Source organism: Lytechinus pictus, chromosome 3 (genome assembly GCF_037042905.1).
Source record: "Lytechinus pictus isolate F3 Inbred chromosome 3, Lp3.0, whole genome shotgun sequence".
Lineage (NCBI taxonomy): Eukaryota > Metazoa > Echinodermata > Echinoidea > Temnopleuroida > Toxopneustidae > Lytechinus > Lytechinus pictus.
The window spans coordinates 71,428,388-71,443,708 of NC_087247.1; the positions used below are offsets into that span (position 1 = coordinate 71,428,388).

At 35.3% G+C, this 15,321-nt stretch overlaps 1 protein-coding gene across 2 annotated transcripts; it reads right to left on the minus strand.

The window, feature by feature from the left end:
* Window positions 1-726: 726 nt before the first annotated feature.
* On the minus strand, window positions 727-14,426 carry LOC129256118 (HSPB1-associated protein 1 homolog). 2 transcript variants are annotated; one of them, XM_054894398.2, is made up of 5 exons: window positions 14,358-14,426; window positions 13,443-13,586; window positions 8,543-8,703; window positions 4,414-4,547; window positions 727-2,485 (listed from the first exon to the last, which is right to left on the minus strand). In XM_054894398.2, the coding sequence occupies exons 2-5, from the start codon at window positions 13,543-13,545 to the stop codon at window positions 2,182-2,184; spliced, it is 702 nt and encodes a 233-aa protein (XP_054750373.1). In that variant the 5' UTR covers window positions 13,546-13,586; window positions 14,358-14,426; the 3' UTR covers window positions 727-2,181. The 2 variants fall into 2 exon arrangements, with proteins under 2 accessions (XP_054750373.1, XP_063953740.1); XM_064097670.1 differs by having other exon boundaries at window positions 4,418-4,547; window positions 14,358-14,424.
* Between the last annotated feature and the right edge of the window lie 895 nt (window positions 14,427-15,321).

Genomic DNA, 15,321 nt, shown 5'->3' on the forward strand with positions numbered 1-15,321 from the left:
GCACATCGGCCCTGATGGAGTGCATCTGAATGACCTCGGGGTTCGCATCCTTGCAAGGAACTTCATCTCTATTAAATCTGAAAGGAATCACCCACCTATAAGATCTAAGTCCATATAAATGATAGTTTCCGTGCCTCTAGACCCTTTTATTTTAAACAATTAATACAGTCAAACAGAATCAAAGTTACGCATTTAATGTTAATAGTAACAATGTTCTTGTAATATAGATGTTTCCTTACTGATATTGAGGAAGCCAACATTTATAGTACATGTAGTATCCAGTCCGGAATTGATTTGATTTGAAATTGGGTCTGAGTACATACATGTAATATACACTAGCGTTGTCTGCTACGTAAACAAATTGAGCGAATATGACCAAAACTAACCATGTTTATGCAAATTAGAACACTTTCCCCTATTCAGATTTTTGGGGACTGTTAGGTCTTCTTATGGTCTTCTATGGACCTCAAAGAAATGTTCTGCATTGGAATAAATTCTGTTGCAATTTGTTCCAAAGTGAAAAGTTAAAATGGCTGGACTACTGTTTGTACTCAGTCCATTTGTAATAAGGTCCATTGTTTTTCCAACATATTAGATCAAATGCCCTAGATTCCTTCTTTCTTTCTTTCTTTCTTTCTTTCTTTCTTTCTTTCTTTCTTTCTTTCTTTCTTTCTTTCTTTCTTTCTTTCTTTCTTTCTTTCTTTCTTTCTTCCTTCTTTCTTTCTTCAAATGCCCTCTTCCTTCCTTCTTCTTTCTTTCCTTCTTCCCCTCCTTCCTTCTCTCCACTTTTCCTTTTCCCAATATTCTATTCAATTTTTCTGTTTGTTTTGCTTTTGTTTTTGTGGTCTAGTGGTTACAATTCAAGTCTTTAAATCAGAGTCCAAGCCAAGGTGTATTTTCCTTCATCAAGAAATTTACCCACTTTTTGCTGCACTCAACCCAAGTAAGGTGGATGGGTACCCAACAGGATTAATTCCTTTAAATGCACCAAGCGCCTTCAGCAGCTGGAGCTATGGTAATACATGTATATAGTGTGCCATTGAATAGGCAGCACCCAATAAATTATAAATATTACTATTATTACTGTCTTCTTCCTCCTCCTCATTCGAATTTCTTTGAACAATCTGGATTATTTTCTACCCCTGCTTGTTTTAGCTTTGTCAACTTCTTTCATCTGTTTTCTGATTTATTTCCTCTTCTTTGCTTTTCCTGTCATTATTTTCATACTCATACTTATATAAAGAATGCACATAATAATACGTCCCCCCATCTTTTTAAGTAGTTGAATTTGTAGTACTATTCAAAGCAACATCATTTTTATATTGTGAATAACCAGCCGAACTGTTAGGGTTGCATTTAAGCAAATGTATACACATATATTTTATTATGTGGCAAGGTGGTTCAGGAACCACGAGTCTCGCCTGATTTCGCTATCAATAAAATATGCAATATGATCTTTTGTCCCCTTGACGACCTTTGACCCATCATCCTCATGACCACATGTGTGGTACTATCCAAGGATCATTTGTACCAAGTGTGAACATAACTGATGCAAAAATAAAGAAAAGAGGACAAGGAGAATAAAAACTTGACCTTTTTACCCCTATATGACCTTTGACCAAATCATCCTCATGAAAACACATGTGGCCTAAGGATCATTTGTACTGAATGTGAAGATAAGTGATGCTAAAATAAAGAAACAAGAGTAATTCGAACAAAAACTTGACTTTTTGACCCCTAGATGACCTTTGACCCCATCATTCACAATACCCGATGATCATTTGTGATCAAAACTGATGCAGAGATAAAGAAATGAAAGCATGTTGAACAAAAACTTTAACATTTTGGAACAGACCAATGGACTTATGGACTAACAGATCAACAGGAAAAGTGATCACTAGGTCTTTGCCGAACTTTGTTTAGGCAAGACAACAATAAATATGCCTCAAGCTTCTACCTTCAATTGCTGGTGGCATAAATATGATCATTAGGACTTGAAGAGTAAAATTTCAATTTGGTCCCACTGCACATCTTGCCATATGTTGGAAAACGCCATGCATCGATTGCGTACTCATTGCATACGTGTTACATCCATTGAGCATCCGTCCAATTGTTTTCCATTTCTGGAGCGGATGAAAACGGATGGAGCCAGCCCAAAATTTTGCTTGTCCGCTCGATCCTTTATGCATACGTTTTGTGTCCATCGGCCAGTGGGACCAGGCCTTTACTTACCAAATCAATCCAGCAGTTAATGCTAATAGATGTATCCAAGCTCTCCACAAAGTGCCACCACAATTTGGGAACAAACAGAATGTCTCCTGGGTGTAGAACTACTTCGTAAGGTGTGGCTTTACCAAATTTTGGATGTTGGTTCAGATCTGGAGACTTCACATTAACAAGACTAAATACACTTGATTCCTCGTATGGGATTCTGGTAGGGTACATTAACTCAGTCTGGGATGGCGGAAATAAGTGCCACTTTTTCCTGAAAGAAAAGAAGAAAGGAAAGCAAGTACATGTATTTATAATTTGAAACAGGATTTGCTTAGCTTCAGAAATGATGTAACAAACAATAACTTTTTATGTAATGAATGCTTAAGTGAAATTTTTCCTTTTAATAATATTAATGATGAACAATTCTATGATACTTGCCATATGTCTCTTAATGACCGTAGAAATAAGTTTTCAGATTCATTCCTACATGAAATGATTAATAATGGCATACCAAATTTATCCTTGAATAATGATGAGCCTCTTGGTCTAATTTGACAGATCCGTATTTTACTGTAAAAAAATTAATGAAAACTACAGATCATTAGGTAAAACATATTTTATTGACAATGTATTAATACAATTTTTGGGGAAAAACAAAAGCTCATCTTCAAGTATTAACTATAAAACTGAATGGTGAAATTATAATAAAGACACAATTATTGCCTTTTATGATTTTTTTTTTGCTACAATTGGTACTAAGTTGCCTTATCAACACATTAATAATTCTAACACTAATTTTGCTTCTTATTTAGATGACCCCAATTTCCAAGCGTTATATCTCAAACCAATAAAAAGAAGTGAAATAATTGATATAGTTTTTAAAATAAAAAGCAATACAAGTTCTGGTCAAGTTTCCATAGGTATCAAAGTTGTCAAGAAAATAATTTGTATACCACCTGTCATTCGTGAAAATCTTAGCCATATTTTTAATTGTAGTATATCTCCTGGCAAATATCCTGACTTAATGAAAATAGCTAGAGTAACCCCAATTTACAAAAAAAAAGTGATACGAGTAAACTTAATAATTATAGACCAATCTCTGTACTCCCAATATTTGCCAAAATACTCGAAAGATGTATGTATGATAGAGTTGTTTCCTTTTTTTTGATAACTCCAAGTTCTTTTTTTGTACTCAGTTTAGTTTTGGATGTAGGCACTCCGCATCTTCTGCAATATTAGAATTGATTCATAAAATTACACAAGCAATAGAAAGGAAAGAATATACATTAACAGTTTTTATTGATTTGTCGAAAGCTTTTGACATTATAGATCAATTTTATTTCATAAATTGCACTACAATGGGATCATAGGTATTGCTTTAAACTGGTTTTGAAGTTATTTGAATGAACAACAGTTAACAGTTATAGATGGTGTTGAATCAAAATACAATACAGTAAGATGTGGAGTGCCCAAGGGCTCTATACCTGGTCTCCTTCTGTTTTTGATTTACATAAATGACTTGCCAATATGTTCAACCTTATTAAATTACATATTATTTACAGACGACACCAGTATTTTCCGTTCCAATCCTGATCCAACTCAATTTATGAATACCATGAACATCCAATTAATAAAATTACATCAATGGATGTGCAACAATAAGTTGATTTTAAATGTAGATAAAACTAATTATGTAATATTTGGTACATGTAAAATTAGTAATAACATCCCAAATATATGTTATAATCATCGTATTATTGATAGAGTGTCAGGTACTAGGTTCTTAGGTGTTATTATTGATAAGTTGTCTTGGAATAATCATAGAGCTATAGCTCTATGAAATAATCATATAAGTCATCTATGTGGTACCATATCCAGAAATATCGGAATTCTTAGGAAATTATCATTTTTGCCCAGAAATGTTCTTAAATTATTGTATCATTATTTAATATCTTCTCATTTAAGTTATTGTTCCACATCAAAGAGGAAGATTTCATTCAATAACAAACAAAAGGTATTACAAATGCATGATATCGTTGGCTCAGATCCCTAATCATCATGTTGTGCATAGTATATGCCTATAATTTTCTTATTCTATATCTGATTCTGTTGATATATTTAGTTTTATACATGTTTTGTTTATTCCAACTGACTTGTTGAGGTGGGCTTGTCCTACTGTAAGAATCAAGGTCTGTATACCTGCCTCGTATCTGAGCCACAAGGTTGAATCCATATGTATCCTGATGACAAGGCGTATTAGCTCCTTCACTACCTATCCAAATGGTACTTTGATTGCCATCACAATCAAAGCCTAAATCTTTCCATCTCACATCCTGATCAAATAAAAGTAAAATTATTATTAAGTATTCAATACTTCAAGTTTCCAATATATGTAGAAGAGATTGTTTCTTGTTTTAATATGAAAGAAAAAGAAAACAAAATACCAGTTACAAAAGGTTGCTTGTTATTCACTTTCAGTTCAAGATATATCACTTAGGACCGAATCATTTTCAATTTGACTTTTATTCTATCCCATTCACTAATGACAGGATACTCTAGAAATAGCTTTACTTCAATTAGTAGGTACATCATAATAAGATCACATGTACTATTTTAAGAGCATACATCAACTGCCTTTCTCAATGTAAATGTAAAAAATATATAATTGTGAAGAACATGAAATCCATGATTATCATATTTTTAGTGTTTAAATTTCCCACATTATCTATCATACTGGTTTGTAATTGGTAAGATGCTATTGTTGTTTCTGTTGTTAGAAAATGTTTGACAGGAAAATGCTTTGGGAAAGGGTGATGACATTTGATACCTTTTTTTTCAGTTGTCAGAAAAGTGGTATGCCACTGAGTAGAATACCTTAATTGATTCTGTTGGATGAGGTTTCTCCACTAAAGTTGTAAAAACACTGGATAATTTTGTCCATTATAAAATGCAGCATTTTGTCTTCAAATCTATATATCACATAATTAACATAATGCAACATCCGGAACAAAAATAAAAAGCCCTCTAAATTCACCTAAGCTTCTGAGTGCTAAAGAAACCAGATGTTGCACTATGTGTTTTTCAGAGTCCCCAGCTTTTCAAGAAAACAAAATTCCCTGATTTTTCCCTGATGAAGCTTAAAAATTCCCTGATAATTATTTGAACCCATTCACAGTTTTGCATGTTTTTTTCAAAGTTGTTGCAGTGAACTACATGTATTTGCAGTATAAAAACAATAATGTAAGACTACACTAAACAAATGGAACACCTCTGGCAGTCTCGCCTGCATTACGTAATTTTATATATCAGCAGTGCTGCCTTTGAAAACAGCTAATGAATAATTATTCACAGAAGAAAACACTAATATCATAATAAAATATTATGTCCATTGACCCAAAATGACCTTTGACCATGATCACTTGATTACCCTTATGTTGATGTTATGATGCCAATTCAACACATACATGTACTCCTAACACGGCCAAAGTTCATTGACCTTTAAATGACCTTTGATATTGGCCATGGTCCTGGAATGCGCACAGGGTATTTAGGGATCCATACATTGCTGCTCTTCTGTTCAAGTTTCATGAACTAGATCCATAAACTTTTAAAGTTACATGTAATGCATGATGACAATTCAAGAAATACCCCCAACATTACCAAAGTTTGTTAACTCTAAATCACCTTTGACCTTGGTCATGCGACCTGAAACTTGCACAGGATGTTCAAGGATACTTGACTGCTCTCTAATATGTCCACGTTTCATGAACTAGATCCATAAAATTTCAAAGTTATGATGACAATTCCTCAAATACCCCCAACATGGCCAAAGTTCATTGACCCTAAGTGACCTTTGACCATGGTAATGTGACCTGAAACTTGCACATGATATTCAGGGATACAACGTTGCTCTTATGTCCAAGTTTCATGAACTAGATCCACAAACTTTTAAAGTTACATGTATGATGACAATTCCTCAAATAACCACAACATGGCCAAAGTTTGTTGACCATAAGTGACCTTTGACCTTAATCATGTGACCTGAAACTCAGGCAGTGTCTTTTATGACACAACCTTATGTCTATGTTTCATGAACTAGGTCCATATACTTTCTTAGTTATGACATTTCAAAAACTTAACCTTGGTAAGATTTCGATATTGAGTCCCCCAACATGGTCTAAGTTCATTGACCCTAAATGACCTCCAATTTCATGAACTAGGTCCATATACTTTCTAAGTTATGATGACATTTCAAAATCTTAAAGGAGAATGAAACCCTTGAAACCAGCTGAATCCATATCAAAGAGTAAAATCAAAGAAACATATTGTTGAAAGTTTGAGGAAGATTGAATGAATAATAAGAAAGTTATGAGCATTTGAATATTGAGATCACTAATGCCATGTAGTTCCTCCCATTGGCAATGCGACCAAGATCTGTGATGTCACACACGTACAACTCCCTCATTACTTTAGTACTTATTTCACTTATATTCTCACTTTTATAGAGTCTATCACAAGGTGAGGTGTTCTCTTTATGAGAGGACAAACTTGTACAGAGGTTTCACAACATTATATCATTGATGAATCGTTTGTCATATGATTAGAATGAGCAAATGAGAGGTTTTGGGGTATATTTTCAGTGTCCAAAAGGGGAGAGTTGTTCATCTGTGACATCATAGATCTTGGTCGCATTGCCAATGGGAGGATCTCCATAGCATTAGTGATCTCGACATTCAAATGCTCATAACTCTTCTATTGCTAGTCCTATTTTACTCAAACTTTTGTTGATCTTATTCTTTGATTTTTCTGCTTTCACAAAAGCTAACTTGCTCCAGGAGTTTCATTCTCCTTTAACATGGTTAAGATTTCAATGTTGACGACACCGCCCCCGTCACCGCCGCCGCTGTCTCCGCCGTCGGAAAAGCGGCGCCTTTAGTCTGGCTCTGCTATGCAGGTGAGACAAAAACCACCATGACCAGTAATTCAGTGGACAGGTGAGACAAAAACCACCATAACCAGTAATTCAGTGAATGTTGTTTTGATATGCAACAAAATATAAAAGAGTCTGACTGACTACCATGCTTTCGACTTTCGGGCCAATCAAAATTTCCTGATTTTTCCCTCAATAGAGGCATTTTCCCCTGATTTGAGGTACTTTTTTTATCAAATTCCCTGATTTTTCCCTGACTGGAAAAAAAGTTAACTAATTTTCCCTGATGGGCTGGGAACCCTGTTTTTGTTTTGTTTTGTTTTTTTACAGGGAATTCATCATCACTAAAATTTCTGGTATTTTTTTAATGTAAATAAATACAGTGGGATAAATATTTCATATAAAAACTCTCAATTAAAGGGCTACTCCAGGCTGAAAAAAAAAAGGTTTTGAAAAGAAAAAGTAGACACCGTTCTCTTTCTTTCCTGGAAACTGGTTCAGGAAACAACTGCTCTCATTACACGTTGTACTAGTTTCCAGTTAACTAGTTTTAGGAAGGTAGTGAGAACGGTGTCGTAAATTCAAACAAACAAAACACTGAAATTTTATCAAAATCGGACAAGGAACAACATAGTGACATTTAAATATTTTGCATTATGTCTTTGTGAATATGCAATGAGCAAGTTGATGTCATATCCCTATTTATTCTTTTTATTTTATAACAAAATTCGAATTTTGTCCGCAAAGAATGAGAAAAGTCATATTAACTGCTGTTTTAATGTGCACATATATTATTGTTGCAACTTATTTTGTTACAAGAGGGACACATTATACACATATGTATGAAAATATGAAATAATTATGATTCCATTTACATGTAACATGAGAAAAATGAAAAGTGGGACATGACATAATCAGTCCACCTTTCACTTCATGACAGCATGCATGTATTTGTTTTCACAAAATATTGCTCAACATTGGAAATTCAATAGCTTTAATTGTTATCAGATTTTGATTAAATGTTCAGAGTTTTGCTCATTGAAGTTAACTCTATTATCTAGATGTAACATTTCATTTTCGGCCTGGGGCACCCTTTTAAGAGACAAAGGCTACTAGTTTACATGTATGCTATTAATGTTGTCAACCCACATTCACAGTGATATTGACCTCAATTTGAGACTCAATGTACTATTAACAATAATGGACATTAAAGAAACTGAAATCTTACAAAGCTACAAAATATATGTTAAAACTAATCTTTTAAAAAAAGAAAGGCTTTTGAGGCCTAATGCCAACAAATGTGTAATAAAATGAATTAATTTACATCTACGTTGATGGTAACATATTCATACGTTTTCTATCTATGGTATTGTGCCACATTTATGAAACTTAGCATACTTCCAAAACACTAGGTGAATCCTTGAAGAGATGTTTCATATGTTTATAATCTGCATAGCACCAGAAATTAGATTTCTTGTACAACATCAATGGATTTCCTGACCCCTTCCTTGTAGACGGAGACCTGTCGTCAACATGTAATGATCCATCTCCGACGAGGTCTGTCAGACAAATAAAATGGAGAAAAAGACTATATTCACTTCATTCAAATATCGATTGAGTTTAATTGATACTGCAGAATTTTACAAAAGAGTAGTAATATCATTGAAAACCAGATAAACAAGTGGAATGCCTCTGGCCGTCTCACCTGCATCACGCGATTCAATATAGCAGCAGTGCTGATTTTGAAAACTACTATAACTCGCACAAGATGTTCAGTGATACTTGGTTACTCTTATTTCCACGTTTTATGAACTAGACCAATACACTTATAGAGATATGATGGCAATTCAACAAATACCCCCAACGTGGCCAAAGTTCTTTGACCTTACATGACCTTTGACCTTGATCATGTGACCTGAAACTCGCACAGGATGTTCAGTGATACTTGATTACTATTATGTCCAAGTTTTATGAACTAGACCAACACACTTTCAAATTTATGGCTGTAATTCAACAAATACCCCAATTTGGCCTAAGTTCATTGACCCTAAATGACCTTTGACCTTGATCATGTGACCTGAAACTTGCACAGGATGTTCAGTAATACTTGATTACTATTATGTACAAGTTTCATGAATCAGATCCATAAACTTTCAAAGTTATGATGGTAATTCAACAGATACCCCCAATTCGGCCAAAGTTCATTGACCCTAAATGACCTTTGACCTTGGTCATGTGATGTGAAACTCATGCAGGATGTTCAGTGATACTTGATTAACCTTATGTATAAGTTTCATGAACTAGGTCCATATATTTTCTAAGTTATGATGACATTTCAAAAACTTAACCTTAGGTTAAGATTTTGATGTTGATTCCCCCAACATGGTCTAAGTTCATTGACCCTAAATGACCTTTGACCTTGGTCATGTGACATGAAACTCAGGCAGGATGTTCAGTAATACTTGATTAACCTTATGGCCAAGTTTCATGAACTAGGTCCATATACTTTCTAAGTTATGCTGTCATTTCAAAAACTTAACCTCAGGTTAAGATTTGGTGTTGACGCCGCCGCCGCCGCCGCCGTCGCCGCCGCCGCCGCCGCCGCCGTCGCCGCCGCCGTCGGAAAAGCGGCGCCTATAGTCTCACTCTGCTATGCAGGTGAGACAAAAAGGAACAAAAAAAGTTACATTTGACATTTTGCATGTAAATTAATGAGAAGATCATATCGCAAGCTTTTGATTCCTATGTATTCATATCAATATCGAGACAATTACAAATACTGTTGGGTATAATCACAATGTTTATCAATTACAGTTGGATATCCATTCCAATTCAATTCACTTCAATTTCATTTTATTAGTTTCCTCCACTGGCTTTTTCATTTAACAAGGGCAGTCTTGCCTGCATTACGCGATTCAATATAGCCACAGTGCTGACTTGGAAAACAACTATTGAACAATTGTTCATAAAAACATCATATGATAATAAAATACTATGATCATTGACCCTAAATAACATTTAACCATGATCAAGTGACCTAAGATATGTGCAAGGCAATGGGTGATACATTGATTACATGAACTAGATCCATATTCTTTTGAACAAAGTTATGATATTTCAAAAACAGGATAAGGAAATGACAGAAATCATTAAAACGACAGTATACCCTTCAAGGACCCCACCGCACAACAAAAGACACCCCACCCTCATCACACCACCATCAAACACCCCCTCCCCCTTTCCGGAGATACCAAAGGGCCAACCACCAAGCATCCTCTGCATAATCTGTACAGCTAGGGTTGCAAAATTCTCACAATGGATACTTCCCATAGGACCTTTGAGGGAATTTGGGAATTTTATTACATAACAATTTTCTGATAAATATGCAGGAATAAGAAAGGTGTTTCCAGGCAGATGTGGCTTGCCTAGTGCTTTATCAGCAAGTTTCAAGCAAAATATTAGGATTAAAAAAGTCAAGACAAGGCATTATTGTAAAGAATTCCATTTTTCTGACACTGTCTAGAAGCTACCTTTAATACAAAGAGAGATTTGCCTTCAAAATATAAAATCAGCCCCCCCCCCCTCATTTCATAAATAATTACAACAAAACCTTAAATACTAGCTGCAAGTGTGGTACGGAAATTCAACATCATTCCTTGTACATATAGTTATATTAATTTTGCAACATGTATATTCTCTTCCATTCCAAATTGCTTTCAAATATTGTGTTTTTTTTCTACAGTACGACTCAGTAAGTGTTCAACAATTATCCCGGGGGGGGGGGGGCACTTATATTGACGAGTGGATACCATGCGCGACCAAAAAAACACGTAAAAAGGATGTCTTTTTCAAGATAGGGCACGTTACGTACGTAACGTGATAAGGGTGTCAAAAACACAAAAATATTGAAAAAAGGGTATCTATTTCGCTTGGAAAAATATACGTGTTTAGGGTCAAATATGCGGGGATGATAAAACAAAATCAAAATGTTTTATAAAGGATGTCCTTTTTGCCCCAACACTACGTGTTTAGAGTCCGATTTGCGTGAGGTGTGGAAGGTGGGGCCGTACTAAACCAAAATAATTGTGTCTAAAGGTAAAATCGACGACCGACGGACGCGTGACATAACAATAGAATACCTCTGTACTTGTTTAGGGGTTCATTTCAGGGAATACTTGCTAAGAGTATCGTTTTGTTTCCAATACTTGTTAAGGGGTGCATTTTCAGAATATGAAAAATCCATCGCTGTACTTGTTTAGGGGCTCAGTTCTGGGAATACTTGCCAATAGTATTTGTTTCCAATACTTGTTAAGGTTAGGGCCCAGGTTAGGGTTTCACACGCCAATACTTGTTAAAGTGTGCATTTTCAGAATATGGAAAATACGTGTTTAGGGTGCTTTTCAAGACCCAGTGGTCGCGCATGGTATCCACTCGTCAATGGAAGTGGCCCCCCCGGGACAATTATGTAACTTCATCATACTATTTCGAAAACAAAACTTATGTACTTTAAGAAGCAACGTAAATCACATGATGCGACAGCACTTATTATTAATATATACATGGATGGTAAAGAATTGAATGTCTCCAAAAGTGTAAATTTTCCTGGTGAACATACATGTATTAGACTAGCATTTAACCTTTTCTGAACATTGCATGAAAATTTGTAGTAAGGTTTCTAAAAGTATAGGTACTGTACATGTATCCTGTACAAATTGCATGCCGTTTTGCCTGAAATTTAATTATTTATGTTGTATAATTCACTTTTATTACCTTATCTCAATTATTGTAATTTGGTTTGGGCAAATAATTATCATCATAAAGCTAAAGCCAATTCATGTTCAACAGAAAAAAAAGCATTAAGAATCTGCTCATACTCCCATTATCAAGCCCCATCTCTTCCAATTTTCAATCATTTTCAGACACTGTATGATATTCACAAATTGCAAACTGCTATCCTAATCATGTTCCGCAAATTTAATAATTTACTCCCTATGAATATCCTTGGACTGTTTGAGTTTAACTCGCATTTCCATGCTTATAATACCCGATCCTCTCAGAAATTCCACTATTTTGAAGCAAAAAACCAACTTAGTTTGAATTCTATTCGTCACAGTGGCCCCTGTATTTGGAATATCATAAATTCTGATATTGCATCTACTGGGAAGTACAAGTCCTCCTTTTTATCAGGATATGTACTGTAAATTGTACTTTTCTACAATTTGTTTATTGAACTATATTGTGTGTTTTTTGTATATGTCTCTCTGTCTTGTTTATAATGTAGTTTTTAATGTACATTTTAATATCTCATGTTTATTACCCGGGGGGGGGGGGGGGCAGTTCCATTCACGAGTGGATACCATGCGCGACCATGGGGTCTCGAAAAGCACCCTAAACACGTAATTTCCATATTCTGAAAATGCACCCCTTAACAAGTATTGGCGTGTGAAATACCCTTAACAAGTATTGGAAACAAAACGATACTCTTGGCAAATATTCCCTGAAATGAACCCCTAAACAAGTACAGGAATGTTTTATTGTCATGGGTCCTTCGGTCGTCGGCTTTACCTAATTTGGTTTAGTACGACCCCATCTTCTACACCTCGCGCAAATTGGACTCTAAACACGAAGTGTTGGGGCAAAAAGGACATCCTTTATAAAACATTTTAATTTTGTTTTATCATCCCCGCAAATTCAACCCTAAACACGTAATTGTCCTAGCGAAATAGATACCCTTTTTTCATTATTTTTGTGTTTTTGACACCCTTATCCCGTTACGTACGTACGTACGTAACGTGCCCTATCGTGAAAAAGACATCCTTTTTACGTGTTTTTTTGGTCGCGCATGGTATCCACTCGTCAATGTAAGTGGCCCCCCCGGGGTTTATTATTACCTTTCTTAGTAGCTCATGTGCGAGTGTGTTTTTGTGATTTTAGGTACTTGCTGTACACTTTATTTCATTCTCCCCTTCCTCACTCTTTCTTCTCTAGGCTCTCCTCTCCTGTCTCCACTTTCATCTTTTCGATATACCTCCTAGCTCTGCCGTCTTCTTTAAATTTTATTCCTTAAACTTCTGCCCTCTACACTTTCTTCTCTCTTATTCTGTTTGCTGATGTATCTATATATATGTATTTCTTATGTATCTTTGCACTGTATATATGTTTTACAGGTGATCTATGTCTTTACAAGCTGTGCTTTTTAATAGATCACCTCATTGTTAATTGTTACTTCATTGATGACATTTATGTTTTGCAGAATTGAAATAAACCTGAACTTGAACTTGATAGTGATTGCCCTCACCTCCTGCTTTACAATCCTGGTCCAACTCTACAAGAGGGAATACTTCGGGTGAAAGGTCGGAATCACTGGAGTTATGTCGACACCAGTCACAAAATTCTTTCATTGTTGCTTCTTCATAGAGGCAATCTCCTTCAAATTGAAAACCTACATGAGAAGAAGAAAAAAATGGTGGTATACTACAAAGCATGTCTCTGGAAACTAACCAGTTCTACATTGTTCAGATAATATGGAGAAAAAAAGATTTCAACCCCTATATGTATAATAGTATCTAGCTCCATCCAGGTAACAACAAAAAATGAACAAATTTAATAACCAATGAAACGCCACCCAAATCTGAGAGCTCGAAACGCAATTTCACTCACGGAGACAGGGCCCGTTCATGTTCATATATTTTGCCCTGGGAGCGTGGTTATTTCTAAGATTTTTACTTTATTCAGAGAACGAATAACAAAGCAATATCATGCAGTGGATATTTCTTTGTATTTCATCACAAAGAATATTAACAATTAGCTGAGCTGAGGGACTAAAAAAAAAAGGTTTAGATCTAGATAAACAAATGTTTACAGAAAAGTACAAACGGTCTAGAGGGAATTGGGAAGAATTAAGGGCTGAACTGATGACTGAATTGTGATATTGTTCTTTTCATCGTGTGTGACTGCCTACAAATGTCATAAGACAGGCTTCATACTCTGAAATTGTGAAAATAATCCTCATTATAAGCAAATAAATTCAAATTTTTGCAAAGTTTTCATGTCTGTTGGTTCTAGCTGACGATGTTTTTGGGAATTAATTCAGTGATGCAGCTTACCCAGCTGGGCTGCTGATCATTGAAGATTGGATTGCTTTGCATAAACTCTGCCGATTACATGAAAATTATTCTACTTATAGTGAACTATGAGAGTGATTTTAACTTACCCCAGGCAGACCTACTTGTAATTGTTATACTAATAAACCATTAAGACGTGGATCGTCATGTCAAGGGGCCCAATCAGGACAACGGAAAGGAAAATTATGGGAGACCAAACCCCTGAACATTATCTTATCTCCATGTAAACAATGCCTGTACTGTGTATGTTCAAACTGTGCATACAAATGCCAACACACAGTCACGTGTGCTACCGCAAAAAAAATAATGACCGGATCTACAGCAAACACGGGAAATCTCGCCAGTCAGCAAGAAAGAAAGATAAAATACTGGTAAAAACATCATATAACCCATCGTAAGCACACATTTTTCATAAATCTTAGTCAGCAAAATGTTATTCACAGTGTGAACTATAAACATGATGTGAACAATCATACCATCTCGGGTTATACAGTATAACTGATGATGTGAACAATCATACAGTTTCGGTTATACAGTATAACTTTCTATTTTTTTAAAAACATGTTACAAAGTTTCTCCATAGCTCTTGCATTGTTTTCAGTGCACAGCCGGGACATCGATATTCTATAATACCCTGATGTGACGTCACACGAATAAACCCATTTACGATGCAGAGTTTTTATGCTCATGGAACTGGCTAGTTTTCGGCATTTCAATTGAGGATATTAAGAAGCCAGAAGATTTTGGAGAATTAATATGACGATGAACAGGTTATAAAGGATGTAGGCTTTGCTTAGATAACAAATTTATGGATATTTATTTCCTTCTTATATCAACTTTAATTTTAGGTAAATTCTTAGAGAAAGAAAATCTCAGGGTGGATTCAGCCACAAGAGGATTTGGATGAATTTGGCCTATTTGCTCATTAGCATAAGGACTGCGGTCTGAATGCCTTTGATTCTGTCGACCATAGCAAGTTGCTCAAGAAGTTATAAGGATGGTGTACATGGTAAAGCACTTTAAGGGTTTGAATCCTACTTAAGGACGTTCCAC

Bases quoted from the DNA above. Each gene is read 5' to 3' on its own strand.
- LOC129256118 (XM_054894398.2), bottom strand. From the start codon at position 13,545: ATGAAAGAATTTTGTGACTGGTGTCGACATAACTCCAGTGATTCCGAC. The intron at 4,548-8,542 runs GTATGCTAAGTT...TTATTTGATCAG, and splicing joins ATTCACCTAGTGTTTTGGAA to GATGTGAGATGGAAAGATTT. The intron at 2,486-4,413 runs GTATACAGACCT...CTTTTCTTTCAG, and splicing joins GTGGCTCAGATACGAGGCAG to GAAAAAGTGGCACTTATTTC.